The sequence below is a fragment of the Mirounga angustirostris genome, unplaced genomic scaffold (assembly GCF_029215605.1).
Source record: "Mirounga angustirostris isolate CCGP_5_RB_7025 unplaced genomic scaffold, mMirAng1.0.hap1 SCAF_5, whole genome shotgun sequence".
In the NCBI taxonomy this organism is placed as follows: domain Eukaryota; kingdom Metazoa; phylum Chordata; class Mammalia; order Carnivora; family Phocidae; genus Mirounga; species Mirounga angustirostris.
In genome coordinates this window covers 77,738,760-77,757,697 of record NW_026991713.1, presented here as the reverse complement: position 1 = coordinate 77,757,697, position 18,938 = coordinate 77,738,760, and the positions used below count along the sequence as shown (strand labels likewise).

The 18,938-nt window shown below is 33.4% G+C and overlaps 1 protein-coding gene across 10 annotated transcripts in view; it reads left to right on the top strand.

The window, feature by feature from the left end:
* Positions 1-18,938, top strand: part of CCDC91 (coiled-coil domain containing 91) — a 347,484-nt gene that overhangs the window by 255,023 nt on the left and 73,523 nt on the right. For all 10 annotated transcript variants that reach the window (XM_064591467.1, XM_045873693.3, XM_064591466.1 and 7 more), the window contains one exon: positions 8,440-8,553. In XM_064591467.1, the coding sequence (XP_064447537.1) occupies positions 8,440-8,553 (114 nt within the window). The remainder of the gene's footprint in view (positions 1-8,439; positions 8,554-18,938) is intronic.

The window sequence follows — 18,938 nt, the reverse complement described above, 5'->3', positions numbered from 1 at the left end:
GGGAAAAAAATTAACTTATTTATTGAAGATGAATTATGCATCTATACTCTGTACCAGATACTGTATTAGAGTTCTAGTCATAAAGAATATGAACTGTAATAAATATAATCCCTGGTGTCAAAGAGATCTCAAGTTGGTAAGATAGACAAGTAAAGCAGTTGTTATGATTGTGAGTTGTGGAGTGCTTTGAGATATACAAGGGATGCTAAACTCACCACCCTGTGAGAAGATGGGGAAGGTCTAACACATTTCAGGGAAGGCTACAGATGATGATGATGCTCAGACTGAGTTGTGCAGGAGTGCATTTGATCATCACAGGAGGAGGCTAAGGGTAAATGACTTCAACCAGAGAGAGCATGGCACGTCCAGGGAACTGTATATCAAATACTTGCTATGAGCATGACAAATGGTAGTTTTTGCAGAGATTACAAACCTGAATGAGACTTTGCTATTGTGCTCAAGGACCTTATAATGAACTAGGGAATTTGTCAAATGCGTAAATTGCTTCAGTATGAGGAAGAGTAAGATACATGACAAAGCACATCTGGCTGAGGCATTTGATAGAAATTACAATAGTGGTTATCTCTGGTGGGCAAAAGCATGAGAAAACTTTCTGTAGTATATAGATATTCTTTATCTTGATCTTGGTCGTAGGTGAATGGGTGTATATGTATGTGAAAATCCACTGAGCTGTACATACACTTAAGGTTTGTGCATTTTAATATGTGTAATTTTTTTTAAAGCTAAGCACAAAGGAAAAATAATGTCATTATTAAAATAGTTATTTACTTAAAAAATTATGAGAAACATCTAAGTGGTACTTCAAAGGAAAATCATAGTCTTAAATACATACATTAGAAAATAGAAAAGACTGGGAAAGAATGGGCTAACACCCAATTTACTAATACAGTTTGAAAAGAAAGAATAGGATAATCCAAAGAAAATAGGAAGAAATAATAAAGTTTATGATAGAAGTTTACAACATGAATTGGAAAGTTTCAAAATATTATCATTTCTTAAAAGACATAAAATTCACAAATCTTTGACAAGATTGATGAAGAAGGATGTTATTAATAAACATGTCAGAGGAATGAATAAAGTGACCTAACATAGATGCAACACGAATTTTAAATATGATATAAGCAATATAAATGACTTAGTAACAATCAGTTGTAAAGCTTAGATGAGATGAAAACTTATCAAGAAAAATATAAATCCCAGAACTGAAGCAAGAAGAATTAGAAATGTGGAACAGTTCTATGGCTATAGAAGAAACTGTCTGTAGTCTAAAAATATTCATGTATCTCTAAAAATAAATGTTGATACACACTCTTTTCCAGTAGATGAAACTTAATTCACCTCCTCTTGAGTGTTGACTGGACTTAGTTGTTCATGTCTAATTGAATAAATTATAGAAAGGGAAGAAATGTTAACTTTGTACCAGAGAAACCTGGCAGATACCATGTTAACCAAATGATCAAGGTTAACACTGCCAGTGCTAAATTATGTTTAAGGCCACATTCCCCAGATACTATATAATGAGAAGCATGCTCTCTATCGTATTCTTCCCCCAAATCATAATCCCAGTCTAATCATGAGAAAAAAGAGATAAATCCATATTTCTTCAAAATACCTGAAAAGTGCCTTTCAAAAGTGTCAATGTCCTATTAAGGAAAGACTGAAAAACTGTCAGAAATTAGAGGAGACTAATGAGATACGGTGACTGAATGCAACATTTTGCCCTGGATTAATCCTGGAACAGAAAATAAGACATTGGTGGAAAACCTGGTGAAATACAAATAATATCTTCAATCTATTTATTATTATTGTGTGATGTTAATTTCTTATCTTGATAAATGTCCCATAATTATGTAAGATGTTAATATTAGGGGAAGCTGGATGAAATAAATATGAGAACTCTTATACTACCTTCGCAAGTTTCTGTAAATCTAAAATGATTCCAAAAATTTAATACATTTTTTCTAACACATATCATGTTAAAACGAGCAGACAGAATACTTGTTTTTATCCACTCCCTTCTAAAACGCCACTGAAATGAAAACTCTAGTGAAATGGAACCCTAAATTAGAAACTGAGAAGACCAATATATATTGTAGAAACTCCTAAAGGCTTACTTGTTTGTGGCACCAGAAACTTCTGGAAGTGGGAATGAAGGTGAGGACTCAACTAGAAGGAAAGTTTGAAAGTCTGTTTAATAAACAGTTAGGCCCCCATGCATTTTTTCCACTTCTGATAGAAAACTGGGGTTATTTATCTGGAAAAAAATAAAATGTAGGGTCTCTGGGAACAGGGATCACCAAGGCAAAGTGAACATGGGGTTGGGAGGAGAGCAAGGTGACAAGTTTCATGCTGCTTATGGAGAACCTTAGCCATTTTTCCTATCCCAGCTCTCAGAATCCTGACAACCAGACAGGAAATTGGAAGATTCTTTTCTGAGGAATTTAGACAGCCCAAGATAAAAGACCTAAATATATTGGTATCAGAAATTGCCCCAAGGAAATAACCAAGCCAGATTACTCTGCTATTAAGATCATAGTCCATAAACCACAACTGCAAGCACAGAGATGTTACTCAGCATTTTAGTGCTCTCCTCTTTAAACATGAGCAAATAGTCAAGTATGAACAGATAACTTCCCATGAAAAACAGGGAATAAAACATTCTGTAAAGTGTGGAAAGTTAAAAAAAAACCTATCATTAAGGTTCTTAAAGGTAAGAGAAGATTTTACATCTATGAAACAGGAAGAGGATGCTATTTTTAAGTCAAATAAAAGATTAGAAATCTAAAATATAGTAGAAAGTTAAAAAAAAAAGAAAAGATGAAGTTGTAGAAGTCTTCCAGAGACAAGGGTGTAAAAATACAAAAAAAAAAAAAAAAAGGCAGAAAATAGGAGTGAAAAGAGTAGAAAATTAGGCAGTCAGCTTAGGAGGTTCATTAGCTGAATCAGAGGATTCTTGAAAAATAGAAAACAGAATGCAAGAAATAATGTATTTTTAGTATTATTATTAAAGTAAATCTCCCAAATTGAAGGACATGAGTTTCTATATTGTAAGACCTGAGTTTCTAGATAGGCCTATAACTAGGTTTGTCATGAAATTTTTAAGAAATGGGGATAAAGAAGGTATAAAAGTTCTTAGAGAAGGAAAAACTTATGCAATTGAAGAGATATCAGAATGTAATCAGATTTCTCAAAAACCTTTAAAACTGCAGAAATTTCCAAGCTAGAAGTCCACACTTAGCCAAACTATAAATTAAGTTTGAGGGTAGAATAAAGTCATTTTTCAGACAAAGAAAATATCAAAACTTTTATTTCCCATGTGCCTTTTCTCAAGAATCTCCTGCAGGAAGTGCTCTGTCAAAACAAAGGAGTAAACCAAGAAAGAAGAATTCAATGATATCCAGAATGCTGGAGTAACAGTTCAAGAGAGATGTAGTGAATTTCCAGAAATATGCCTGAGGGAGATCCAGATTAGACAGTTATGTAACAGACCTAGAGAACAACCAATCCAGTCTGGAGATATATCCACGAGATATGTCTCCAAGAAAATAAACATAATAGAAGGCCTAATATCTTTGAATATACTGAGAAGCTATTTAGACAATTAGATAACAGTTTGGGAATCAATTCATAATGCTTATTTGCTCAGGCCAATATAATATGGCTACAGTAACATAGGATCATCGGAAGATATTTTCACTCTTTCTTTGGCAACTCTGTCCAGGTGCTAGGTAAAAAATCCCTGAGCTAGTCTGCTAGAGAATGGGAAACCACAGGAAGGAGAAACAAACCTTTCTACCTGAGGCAACTCAGTAGTGGCAGCCACATCAGCCCCAACAGTTGATTTCACATATGTGGAAGACCCCAGCCAAGACTAAAAGAACTGCCCAGCTGAGCCCAACTTGGGCTCTTGGCCAACTTGGAGAATCATGACTTAAATCAGGGATTGGCAAGCTTTTTCTGTAGAGGATCATATAGTAATAATTTTAGGGTTGATGGGACAAGAGGCTTAATCAAGAATATTATGTAGGTGCTTACATAACAAGGGAAAAAAACTTCACAAATTTTACTGATGAAATTAAAAATATAATGATTATTTATTTATTTATTTATTTTAGAATGCATGAGCAGGGGGAAGGGCAGAGGGAGAGAATTTCAAGCAGACTCCCCACTGAACAAGGAGCCTGACACAGAGCTCGATCTCAGGACCCTGAGGTCATGACCTGAATCAAAACCAAGATTCAGACACTTAACCGACTGAGCCACCCAGGCACCCCTCGATGATATTTTTTAATAATATAAACCTAGTGACAATAGAATTCTCTTTGGGGAGGATAACATTTTGCTTTATTGTGGTTCAAAGTTAGATAATCCCTATCATGAAAAATGGCTGCAAAACTCATTAATGCTGATTTAAGATTCTCCATATTTCATCTTTAAAAATGCCTAATGCAGGTAGATACTATCAAATATTGATATCAGTCAATGAGCATGATTTTAATTGAGCATATTCATTACTTGAGAAACATTTATAGAATTAGGTTATTCTACTAATATTTTACATTTAGCATATCATTACGGTGTAGATTAATTACTTCCAATTGAAAGTTAGGTCAAAGTTTCTCAACTGTGCAGTAAGTGGATTTTGAAATACAGATATTTTATGCATTTGTATCAATGTCTGAGAAGCACTGATGGAACTGTAGTTTGAACTCATAAATTTGTGTAGGAATGGAAGGCTCACTTTTTTTTTTTTCAGGGTTAAAAGAGAAAATTTATTTTATTTTATTATGTTATGTTAATCACCATACATTACATCATTAGTTTTTGATGTAGTGTTCCATGAAGTCTCACTTTTTTTAACAGTAAGGCAACTTGACTTGACTCATGATTCAAACACTCACTTTCTAAGGTACATTTTCACAACCACGTGCAACATTTTAAATAATATATAATTATGAAATATGCATACATTGTGTATTTTAAAAAAAGAAACACAGTTGCCCCCAGAGAATTTCTGGTACTATGGTATATAGCCCACAAACAGGAATTGAGTTGATTGCTGAAATTTGTTCCATAAATAATTTAACTGTGTTTATAATCCTTAACTAAATTACACCGAAAAAGAACAAACAACCATAGGTCATTTATTAGTTCATGATCCTATGATTACTGAAATGTATGGTAGGTTAATGGATACTAAAACATAAATATACTTCTAAGGAATAAGGAGAAATTAAAAATCTTAAATAAAATGTCACATAAACTTTTAGCCCTAAATTATATTCATCTTGACGTATTTCATTGTTATCCAGTCATCCAGGTTTTTAAGAAATTAGTATATAGAACTCTTTCTTCCACATTTAAAAACTAGCTATATAATCATTTGGATATGATTTCTTGCATAGATTTTATCTTTTTATTGCATATATTTTAGATAAAAATATTTAAGATATGATGAGAAACGTAACTGATATATTTTGACAAATCATAACATATATGCAAGTGGATGTATTTCCCTCCACAAACTATTTACCATACAGCAGTGGTTCTCAGCTGGTGGCAATCTAGTGAGTAGATGCCAGAAATGCTGCTTACCCCAGGACGTCCCCCCACAACTCCCAGCAAAGAATTGTCAATAGTACTGAGGCTGAGAAACCTGCCTTAGAGAATATACCATGTTCCAGTGGTGTAACCTTTCCTAAAATATTCTGGAAAATACTCGTTTTAATTGCCTACTTGCATATACTCATTGATGGCACATCTTCCTTCCTTGTGAGGTATATTTTATTTTAGACGAATTCTCATGTCTCGTAGGGAATTCAACAAAACACCTAGGCAGAAATTCACAGGCACTTTGTATACATGCACCTAAAATCCACGAATTATTTCCAACTAAGTCAGCATTTGGTCTAATTAGAAAATGGATGGCTTAAACTTTACTTTTTGTATTATATTCAAAGGAATTTATTTCTTGGCAAGTATTTTTTAAGGATGGATTTCACAACCTCGACTGTCACCTAATTCCCAACTGGAGAGGAGAGTTGAATTAAGAAACTTTTTTTTTGAAAATGGTTCCTTATCAGCTCAAAAAGCAAAAAGATCCTCAAAAATGTGGATTGAGCAGATAATAAACTCTCAGCCCCCTAAAAGCCAATGGAAGAACAAATTAACTAATTCTTCATGTTTTTTCTGCACCTATCCCTTTTATTTAAATTGATGTTTTTGCCTGGTCACATTCACTGATACAACCCTTGCTACTTAGAAATTCTGGTTGATATTTAATGTGACATAGATTTGTCTTTTACATTCAAATAATCCAGGTCTACAGTTCTTATCTGCAGTTCTAAAATTCCAAAAGCCCTGAAAGCTAAGGATTTTATAACTCAACTGTTGGCAAAACCTGCCTGAACTGACGTGGAGCTTTTTGTACTTTTAATTTACCCACATAGTGTGAATGTTCATACTGTCTACTATAGAACTATCAATGTGTTGTGTTTCAGGGGGCTTAGCAATATTTTTTGCCTTTCCAAAATACGAAAATTTTCAAATTTCAAATTAGTGTGATACCAGTAAGAATTGTAATAGTATATGATTTTATTTTAAATAATTTTATTTGTTCTTATTTTTGTCTTTGAACATTTATCATAGGTTTTCAACTTTAGTCTTTCCAAATAATTAAGGAAACAACTTAGTACTCTATTATTTTATCAGTGGAACTAGATCTTAATGTATTCAGTGATTAAAGATAAAATGGTAACCATTTTCAAAGTTACCACCATTCTAGGGATTTGTAGATTTGTGACTTCATTTTCTATTTTACAAAAGGAATCCAAAATATTATGAGCATACCAGTATTGAAGTGGAAAGAGGAGATAGGATCAGGCAGATGATAAAAGATGATATGTATGCTGCTAATACTTCTAGAAACATGCTGAATATCACATAATAATCTTTTTAAAATACAGAATAAAATTTGATGTCATTCTCCCTCAAAGAAGGAAAACTAAAATGTAATCAAGGATGTAAGAAAACAGCCATTTCCATGGACTGCTTATTGAAAAAAAAAATTTGTACAAAAGGTCAGAAACTATAAGAGAACTCAAAAATTATATTCTCTGACCAAAATGATTCTACTTCTTGAATTCATCTTACAGAAATATCTAACATGCACCACAAAAATACATATATGGATGTTCATCACTGCTTTATTTTATTAAAAACAACCATAATACACATGAATAAGGATTGATCAAATAAATTCTTGCATATCCCTGCAATGGAATGTAAATCATATTATGAAGGAATATATAATGGGTTAAGTACTCAAAATATATTTTAAGTGTAAAATGCCAGTTAGAAAATAGTATGTACAGTTTGAGCCCCACCTTCTTTATACCCAAGTGTGGAGACATGTGTGTATTATTTTGTGCTCATAATTTTCTGTATTTTCAAATTTTCTGCAGTAAATATATTCACAACAGGAAATTCTTAATATTATTTCATATTTCCTGGGTTATATACACATATCTAAAATTAATTGGGAAAAACCAAACAAAAACAAGCATACACTACAAAGTGAAGAGTCCTTAAGACTAACAAAGTGAAGCAAATACTCCCACAAAATTTCAAGGCATTTTCTAACTGATCACCTGTAAAAGAAGGATGCTACCTATATAGGTAAGTACAAGTTAAAGAAGTTTATTTTGTGGCATTCATCCAATCCATGATATGCTATTTTAGCAGAAAATGTACTTTCTGAAAAGTATTATACTTGTTTTTCAGAATTTTAGCCTTTTTACTCCTTATCTGAAATTCTGAAATCTCCAAGGTACTTGATTATAATTTCAGTAAAATAGGAAGTACCACTTTTCTCCCCAGATTCCTCATTTCAAATATTAGCACACAGGGTGGAATTTTTACCTCTTATTCATGGTGTCCAGCTCTCAACATCTTAACCTGGCAGAAGGACCAAACTAGCTATAAATCTTCACCCAGACCACACTTGATTACTGTATGATGGGAAAATTAAATGTGAATAAAACAGCTAGAGCATTAGGGTGTTCTTGGAAGAATAAACACAAGTTGGAAGTCTTATGTGGATAGTGCAAAGTACAGGAAGGCAATCAATCATGTAAACATCAAATGAAAGGTTGGTAAGGAAGCCATTGGAGTCTGTCAGGCGCTCCCTGCAATAAATGACTTATTCCATTTCTTTTCCCTTTCACTCGGTTTAGAAAAATGAATTCTGTGGAATCTCTAACATCCTAAAAGATTTTGTAAATTCTTATTCCTGTTTAAAGATACACTTTGAGCGGAATGAGCTCGACCCATTGCAGAGCAGTTTTAGTTTATATGAAATGGACACAAACATGTCATAGTGCATACCTCCCTGACTTTTTTTCTTCCTCCCACAAACAGGAAACTGTTAAGGCAGCAATAATAGAAGAGCAAAAGCGAAGTGAAAAGGCTGTGGAAGAGGCAGTGAAGAGAACAAGAGATGAATTGATAGAGTATGTAAAAGAACAGAAAAGAGTAAGTATCCCCTGAAGGGTTTTACTTTGTGCTTCCATAAACTGAAACATTGGCTTTCCTACAATAATATGACATTTTAAAATATTTAAAATGTCCTTTGTCATCTAATTTAAGAATCTCCAAGATTCTTTTTCTGTTATAACTATATATTCTGATAGTTCTATCTTTAAACATAAATTCCATCTGTCAACAAAAAGCAGCACTGAATAACTTCTTGCTAGACTCCTAGAAATGACCTATAGCATTTCCAACTTAATTATCTCATGAAGAAAGTAGACAGTTTTAGATTTTTAGGTTTTTTGCCATAAATTTGTTAATTTCTTACACTAGCTGTTGAAATTTGCATACACCCTTTAGGCCTTCTGACTGTTAACACCATTGTGGTTCTAGTAGACTTCAATACAGTTAGCAAGTTAAGGTTCTTCTGTCATAGTTCCATTTCAGAAACATAATTCAGAATATGCTTCAAAAAATTCAGAATACATACTGAAGCTTTACAAAATAAATGTCACTTCAGTGCAGTGTGGTCTTATTAAGGTGTGAGTTTGAGCAGTGGCTGAAAATAATGGGTCAGACTTAATTTGTAGTCTTTGCAACAGATCTTTAGCCTTAAGTAAGAAAGATAAGAAACACATAAGATGTTTAATGTAATCTCTGTAATAAACATATTCTAATATAGTACATAAGAAGTTATATAATAAATTTTCTTATACACAATGGTTTATCTTTTTTTATGTTTCGTATAACATGTTATATATTATAGAAGTAATATACTTGGGGATTATATAGTATATAATATTAGATATATATATGTAATATAAACATGTAGCATTTAACCATATGTGTTATGTAATATATAATAAAAATATAAATAAAGCATAAAACAGTGTGTGTATGAGGAAATTTGACACATGATATCTAAACTTAATTGGTGGTCAAATGGCAAAATAAATACAAAATGTAGGATTACCCTTCAGTTGGCAGTTAAGTAGAAGGCTAGGAGTACAGTAAAAGCACATGACACCACCTTAATTCCACACTCTTAATTTGAAGTCAAATTTGGTATGAGAAAAAGAAAATTCTCCTCCCTCAATAGCTACCATTAGGTTTCAACAAAGGAGAATTTGTCAGCAGAGTAGAAATTGCTAGTTAAACTTTCCAGGTGAATTATCCATTCATAGAAGCATTTTGTGTAGGATTAAAATTTTGTGCATGCAAACATTTTGTGTGGGATTAAATTTTGTGCATCCAGGTGTTTTTAAAAGCAGTTTCACCCAAATAAATTCCTGATAGGTGCCTAACCTTCTGAAGAGAAAACTCTGAGCCAAAAATAGTCAGTTGACTTTTTAGGAAGTGATATATTCTCAGAAAAGTGCTATTTCCCATGTGTATCCCCAAAATGCTTATTTTCAGTAGTCTGATTTAAAAGTAGTCATGCAACAAAGGAACTATAGATGCTTTCCACATATGCACAGCAATTGCAGTAGTGAAAGAACATAAACTTCAAGTAAATTCAGGATGTCTTGTGGGTGTATCTTTTTCTTTCAGGTTTTCTTAATAATATGTGACCAGTCTTCACTTGAGCTCTAAATCTGAACAAGAGATTATAGAAAAAAGCAAACACACTCGTGACATTATTTTACACTTGATCTTAGCCAAAAGGCTGAGAAGCGATCTCATGACATTATTTTAGCTTAGTATTTTTTTAATCAAAATGGAAGATTTTTCTTAGAAAAATTCAAAATTCTGTTACTTTCCCATCAAAAGGAGTCATGTGGCTGCCATAAGAAATGTTTAAGATGAGAGCAAGAAATGCTCTTCTAGGAGTTATCCGGTCCCTATGTGAGCAAATTAATCCTTGAAGAGGATTGACAATGCACTCTGCCAATTGAATCTGTGTATTCTTACAAATCCTATTAAAGAATTAGTATTCATTTGTATTAGGTAAATCAGTTCTCACATGTAGAAACATTCATTAAATAACAACAACAAAATCAGGACATTTGATTCTATTTGCACCAAATTTCCACTTCTTTATGCTTGTTCCTGTATATGGTAAGGGAAATAAATGTAATACCTACCTTACAGAATTGTCACTAATAATAAACATATAATAAAATAGAACAGCTGAAGTAAGGACTCAATAATATGTGCTATGGTTTTTATCATTTTCACTGCATTATTAGGAAAAAAACCCAGAAACTCCTACTAGCATTATTATTTTTTTTTTGCTAATGAAAAATGTGCTTTTCAGATTAATATTTGGCCTTCTCTTTCTTCTGAAGCTTACAGTGTGATTCTAAAAGTTTATTCCACTCTTGTTACTAGATTCACAGAAGATTAGAACTGATTTAATCAGTACACTAGTAGGAAGTTTATTACTTCCACTTGGGGATTTGGGAGTTATTTTTATAGCCCATTGTGGAATACTTTTAATATTTGAATGTTTCCATCTCTTCAAACAGAAAAGCTATAAAAAAAGAAAATGGATAAAATATCTGAAATGGAGCACCAACTAATTACTGGACCTCTTTTTTATATAACTTTTTAAAAATTTAGATTCTCTATACTCTTCTTCTTTCCAAAACTGGGTTTCAGTATTTCAATTTAATTTGTGTGAATATCTTTGGGCTTGGAAATTTTTCACAAAAAATAAGATATCTCATAGCTTATAAAGTCATAGTTAGAAGAAACAAAAGTTTTTTAGCAAATTCATAATGTTCTTGTCTCTTTCCAAAAGACTAAATTAGGGCAACTCATCTCTACTTCTTCCTTTGTAAGATGGATTTCTATTTGCATCAGAGAAGAACACTTTTCCAGAACAAAAATTTTCCTTTCTCCTCTCCAGCCTTTTTTAACTAGAGAGTCAACTTGAGATTTTTAGCATTAGACACCTCAAAAGCCCTATAGACCTTAGTTCCAACTGGGCTTACATTCCAGTCTGTGAAGTAATCTTCCCCTTTTGAAGTTTTCAGAAATCTTTGAAGGAAGAAGTCTAATGTTGTGTTAGTTCCTGTCTTCAATGTCTTTTGTCTTAAACAGTTTTTCCTTTGACATCATCTTACCCTTACCAAATTCACTAAAAGGCTGAAATGAAGACTCTTTTCCCTACATCTTTTCCTTTAGTCTTTTACTTTTAAAAGATAGGGAAACACAGAATGAAAAACCCAAATGCTTAACTTTTCAAATAACTTATAGCTTGTCCTACAGTGTAAGATGCAGTAGAATCACGTATCACCATAGTGGTAACGTTGCTTTTTCCATGTGTCTGCAGTCAACAAGTTTTTAATCAGTTATCCAATCCTTTTAAGTATTACAATTATACAAAGAATTAGAATTAAAATTATACAAAAATTAGAATTATACTGAGAAAATGTTTTACTTTTAAATGCCATTTACCAGTTTTCCTTAAATCAATAGAGATATCAAATTTTATAAATACTATTCATCTAGTCTAAACATCTTCGATAGAACCAGAGGGGCTACCTATACATGTACTAATTAAGTGAATTATAATTTACACTGAAATTGCATACTAAATTATTTACTAAGTTGGATACATAGTACTTATATTGTTAGTCCAAGTCATAGTAGTAACCAAGAATTAGTATAGAATCAAAATACCAAACAAGGAGAGCTTTTTAAACGACCAGCCAGAAAAATAATTCAAAATAATAATGGATCTGTTCCAGTGATAAATGACTTTCTTTTAAGTATTCTAAGGAAAAGGGTTTTTTTTTTAATCCTCTGTAAACTCTATCTTCTTAAGCCCAGAAAAAATTATTATATTGAATTCACAATTAGCATAGAATTGAAAAGCTGCTGTTTTGTAGCCTCAACTCTTACAAATTTTCCAATAGTTGATAAAAATTGTCTGGTTTTTTTTAAAGATTTATTTATTTATTTGAAAGAGCCAGCACGTGCATGTGCACAGGGCGGGGCAGAGGGAGTGAGAGAATCTCAAGCATGCTCCCTGCTACGCATGGAGCCCCGTGTGGGGCTTCATCTCACCACCCTGAGATCACGACCTGAGCTGAAATCAAGTCGGATGCTTAACCAACTGAGCACCCAGGTGCCCCTGAAATTGTCTAATTTTTTAAATAAATTTAGAAATCTTCACTGTAATTTGTACAATCCAAAGAAAAAGTAAATAGGAAAACCTGAAAAGATTTTAAGATATATTTAATTTGAGAGTCAGCTAGGTGTCTTCAAGTATAGTGATTTGCATTGGAAAGGCCATAACTGTATTTCATTAAAATTTAAATTTTGGTCCAAACTCTCTTGAATCATTATAAATTCTACATAAGAGGTTGCAAACTGTAACCTGTGGGTCAAATCTGGTTTGCTACTTGTTTTTGTAAGTAAAGTTTTATTGAAACACGCAGCCATACCCATTCATTTATGTACCATTTTTTAGCTGGTTTCATGCTGCAATAGCAGGGCAGTTTGAGATTCTATCAGGACCGTCTAATGTAAAATATTTACCATCTGACCCTTTATAGAGAGAGGCTTATCAACTCCTGTTCTAGACCATCAAAATCATCTTATAGGGAAAATTCCTTCCTGTCAGGCATTTAAAATATTTATTCTTTTGTTATGCCTCATTGTAACTAGACAGTTGAAATTCCATAGGTGCCAATCTGGGGAAGATTTTTCTCTTGATATTAATTGCCAGGTAAGGTATTATTATAATATATTAAATCTGGTGATTAGTGGCATAAACCATATTTTAGACTAAAGGAGATTACAGAAAAATGAGATAGGAAAGACCACATCCCTTAATACTTCCCTAGGGAGGAAGAATTTGTGGTTTATAATGACCTATGGCCCTTGGATTAGAATGGAGTGTTCCAGCCCATCCCACAAGTTAAGACTGTTACACATGAGCTTGCTATGAGGGAGGAAGTGTGAATAACATTCAGCAAGCAACAACTACTCACAGCCAAGCAGTGATTCCTAAAAAATAAAATCTTGTCCAAATGTAATAAAAGATTATTTTTTTTTCCTCTGAAGAACCAGAATTACGGCCTGTGTTTTCTAAATCACCTCCAGGAAAATAATCTTCACTTTAGAGGATCCTTTTAATTTAGATCTTTAGAGAAGACTAAGGAGCAATTATCTTCATTTCAAAGTTTTTGTGTTCAAGGCATTGTCAGAATTTCTTAATTTTAAAAGGACTCTTTTAATCCAGTTTTGCTACATATTCTTGAGTATTTGCATCTCAAACTGATTATTAAAAGGTAGTATTTGGCCAAAATGAACTCTGTGATCAGTTCTACAGTTACTTGAATTAAACATGATTTCAAGACAGTTATCTAATATCTTAGTTCTTTTATATCTTATTTATGCATTAACATGGAAAATGACACTTTCTGGCATTTCCCAGCCTTCTGCCTCATTTTCATTCTAATTGATTAGCCTAATTAACTTATCATACTCATTCTGGGGCAGGCTGTATATTGCCTATGCAAAAAGCATCTGCCCTTAGAACTTTTGATTTGGGTCTCATATAAGAAAATGCTTTTATCTGACCAAGGCATATTAAAATGAATATACCCTCACATGTACTTATTGTCCTTTCATTCATACCTCGTTTTTTGATGCCAAAGGGAATTTAGCCTACTCCATACTACCTGTATTTCAAGTTAACCCATAAAAAATTTACCTTCCAAATTTATAAAATTTCATCCATTTCAAATGGTACAATAACAAATACATAGAAAGACATAGAGATTTGGAAATAGCCAGTGCTATTGGTATTTTCATGGAAATCAGAGTTCTTAGAGTGAGCTATTGAGGATATAACCTAGGAGAAGAGTTTGAAAGATCTGAGGTTGTTCAACTGAAGAAAAAGTTACTATGGAAATTCAATAATATAGAAACCCAGAAAACATGATCTCACTATGATCTTAGTGTTAAAGGAATACCTAGAAATGGTCAACTTAAGTGGAATCTAGGTTGTTGAAGTGAAATGTTCTATATCAGAAAACAATACAAAACAACAACCATTTATTGAGCACTGAGTTTGTCCAGGATGCCATGATGGCTGCTTTATTTACACTGTTTCACATAATCCTCAAAACAACCCTAAAATAATATCTGCACTTTACAGACAAGGAAAATTGAGAGTCAGTGATATTTGATAACTGCCAAGATCAGTAGAAAAGAAAGTCAAGATTTTAACTTGATTCTGTCTGACTGTAAACCATGTAGGGAGATTCTCCAGTAACTCCTTAAGTCTGGTTAGATAATTTGCTTTACACGTTATTTTTCAGACGACTTTCTAGGATTGTCAGTTTCTCCATTAGCAGGCTTTTTTTTTTTTTTAATTTATTTATTTATTTGAGAGAGAGAGAATGAGAGAGAGAGAGCACATGAGAGGGGGGAGGGTCAGAGGGAGAAGCAGACTCCCTGCCGAGCAGGGAGCCTGATGCGGGACTCGATCCCGGGACTCCAGGATCATGACCTGAGCCGAAGGCAGTTGCTTAACCAACTGAGCCACCCAGGCGCCCCATTAGCAGGGTTTTAATAAACCTTTCTACTTGTACAGGCTCCATCTAGATAAATTAGAGAAATCAGCTCCATCCAGACAAATTAGGAAGAAAAACAGAAAAGCATGGAGAGTGTGCAGTCACACACCTCACTTGGGAAATTGCTTGCAATTATGTATTGCATACAATTTATAAGTTATTTTTAAGTAGATATTTCACCTATTGTGAACTTTTGAGTTCCCTAGCAAAGGCTATTGGTTTAGATTATTTTAAATATTATTTCATTCCCACAGGGTTTTAAGGTTTTGATTTATATAAAAAACAGGCCTGATGTTTTCCTAATTTTATTAGGAAATATTAGGTGGTGGTAAAAGATTGACAAAGTCTTAAAATGAGGTTTCTCTAAAATGCGCCGCATGAATTGGGCTATGAAGTTAAAACCACCACCAGTTTATATAATAGCAGCGATAAGGTAACAATAACTTTGTCTTGCTTTTTTTAAAACCAGTCTAACTTTACTGTTCTAGGTAGTATTATCTCTATCTTTGTCCAGTTAACACTGTATTTAAAACCCGTAGCCTATTCTTTTTAGTTCTCATTAAAGTCCTTATGGGTATATTCTTGGAATTAGTACACATTTCTACTCACATACAGGCTAACGCCAAACTCCCTTAAAATTATACTTCCTCTAAGAATTAAAAAAAATGAAACAAAAGTAACATGTCATAGTTATTTCAATCCTTTAAAAATGAAACAAAAGTTACATGTCAGAGTTATTTCAGTCCTTTAAAATAGATCCAAATATACAAGTCATTATTGCAAACAAGTTTTTTATGTAGCAAATTAAGAAAACTGAGCATGATCCCAACATAATCTGTTTGAAAGCCAATTTTGTTGAATTTTGAAGTTATGTTGGCGTGGATAATATTTTTTTTAACTTCATTTTATTCTATTTCAGCATGGAGCTAAAGCAGTATAATCCTAGTATTTACTTCTCTGACACTTCTTGGTGGCTCTCAATTCTTAATTCAATCTTGCTAAGTAGAGAGAAGAAATTACTGTCTTTTACAAGAAAGATACAAGGATTGAACAATAACAAACAACTCAGGCTTTGCACTAATATCTACAAGATCTTCTTATGAAACATTTACAAATATAATCACTTTCTCTGTGTACTTCAAACAATTGAACTATAGAAATTATGTCTATAGGATTGTGTGGGCTTACTCCATAATAGGTTAATGTTCTTTGTATTATCCTACATATTTATGAATATCTGTTGCTTCCCATTCTTTGACTTATTTTTGAAATGTATAAATTGTTAAGAGATGAGTTATTTTTTATGTGCTACTTTTTAACTGAAACTTCTAAAATGACTGCTTTCTTATTTCCTTTCTTTATCAAAATCTCTTTCAGTACAAAGGAGATGGTATTATTACTAAATGACACTTGATAGTTGTTACATTTAAACTACTTGATTTATTATATAGTTGTTTTCCATCATATGCATCTCCTCAGCCATCAGTTCTTTCCTTTGAAAAAATAGCAAAAATAACAATTTGGTTTGTAACTAATAGTGCCTTGGAAATAGCATGAAAAAATCATTTTCTAAGAGATGCGGTATTTTTCTTCTCATATGAAAACAGAGAAAACCTCCTTGACATTCTGTTCATTGCTGATTCATATGCACTGACATGACCTCTCTGTGCTCCTGTCTTGCTTTGGAAGCTTTGTGCTCACTCTTTAAAGGAAGGCCAATTATTTAATACATGTGAACTCAAGTCTGTAACAGAGAGGAAACAGATACATCATTTATTATAATCACATTATTTTTGAATGAAATCCATTAGATTATGGGTGAATCATATGTCTGACTTAGTCTTTGACTAAATTGTCAGACAATTTTTCTTATTTTTTTAAAATAGGAATATTAAATGGATAGGCAAGATACAATTTTATTTTTCTTTCTGTGGGATTGATGTACCAGTGTATATCTCTTATTATTTCTCTTTTTAAAGATATTTATTATCCTTTGTTCTTTTTCTAGTAGTTTTTCATTCATTCCCCTCATCATTGATTGGTTCAGCTGAGATTCCATAATCCTTAGTTTTATACATAAAACTGCAACATTGTCATGAATTTACCCTCTAAGAACTAATTTTTATCATTGCATCCCTTTAGCAGAGAATTTAAGTTTAACCTAATTAAGATCCTATAAATATTTGACAGGTTGTTGGTCTATTTGAAAACTATATATTTTTTTAATTCAGATTGAATTCCTAATTTTTTGCAACAGAGGTTGATTCTGACCAATTAACAGAAGAGGAGTTTATTTATTAAGAGGTTATTGGGATGGGAGAAACAGGCTTTGAAACTCAGCTTCCAAAAGCAAAGCCCAAAACCATGACATAGAACTGACCTAATGAGGAAATCCCATTGCTGCTGCTTGCCCACCAAATGCTCCCCCTCCCAACTCATTGCTTTCCCTTTCCCACTTACACCACCTCTCACAACCTCTAGATGTTGGCCCCCAAAAGCCAAAGTCTCTGCCTCTATCCTCACCAGTTAAGAAGGTCCCAAATGGAGTTTCATTCATCAGATTGTTCATTTTTTCTTGAAATCTCATGGGGGCAAGCCTGATTGGTAGACCTTTGATCACATGCCTATATACTGGGTACGAAAAGAAGCTAAGAAAATATTCTTTGGGCATTCTACCTCGCAGTGACCAAACTTATAAATACAGAATATCTCCTGATATGTTAAGGGTTTTCACAAAACGCCAAAACAAGAAAATACGGCAGACGTATACTATCCTACATTGCTTGGCTATTCAACATCAATTTATACCCTTTGTCAGTACTTAAACCTAACCTTTAGAATACACTGTTCTTCCATACTTAACCATATTAACAATAATATCAAGTAAAATAATAACAAAATACTTCAGCTATCCCTTATAAAAACAAGATGTGTTCATAATGGGAATGGCCTAAAGTCTCTTGTAGCAAACTACCACACGGCAAGTGCAGCTGAGAGGGTGAATGATCTGATCACATAACTTCTGCTGTTTCTTTCTCAAGTCTCATCCCATGTATGTCACAGCCACTTAATATGGTTTACTACTGAGCCTGCCTGATTTATTAGTTCAGTGAATCAGCTAAACCAAGTTCATTTAGGGCAGATCAGGTCACATTTATTGTTTCCGCAGCCTGATACACAGACTCCAGTAGCACTTGGTAATGAACTAAATGCTCCCTCTCAAAGGGACAAGTTTCCTGCCTGATGACTTTGCTCCAGAACCTTAGAGATCTCCGCTAGGACTCCTTGATCTGAACTTGCCACGGGTTCCATCTATCACTGTGATAGAGTACTAACGTCTCTAAATCCACTGGCTCTGCTGGTCATGAAGACCAGGTAGATGCTCTGGAGCCTGGGGCAACTAGGAAGCCTCCTTTGTCCTTTTGCGCTCACTCAACAGCTGGAGGCTCTCAGGTCACTTCCTAAATAGGTCAAAGCAAGATTCCCAGTGGGATATATATTATTTTCAAAAAGACCCACATACCACTGTGCCTCTTTCTTAGTGGCAGGAGGCATAAGGTATAGTTAGTTATCTAACTTTGTAGAGGTTAACCTGATATGCTCAAGATCGCGGGGCCCTCAGAAACTTCACTGTGATGTAGCTCTTATATTCTCATAATGATGTATCTCCCACCTTACTACACTCATATTGGACTTAGAGCTATGTTGTACATATCTGTACAAAGGATCTTGAATACTTATTACTTCCTGCTTTCCAGGTCCTGGAGATGTAATGTCACCACCATTGTAGTTGTCCTATGTTTTGGTGAGACAGTAATGGTCTTTGTGAAATATACTGTGGTTCAGAGCCAAGTA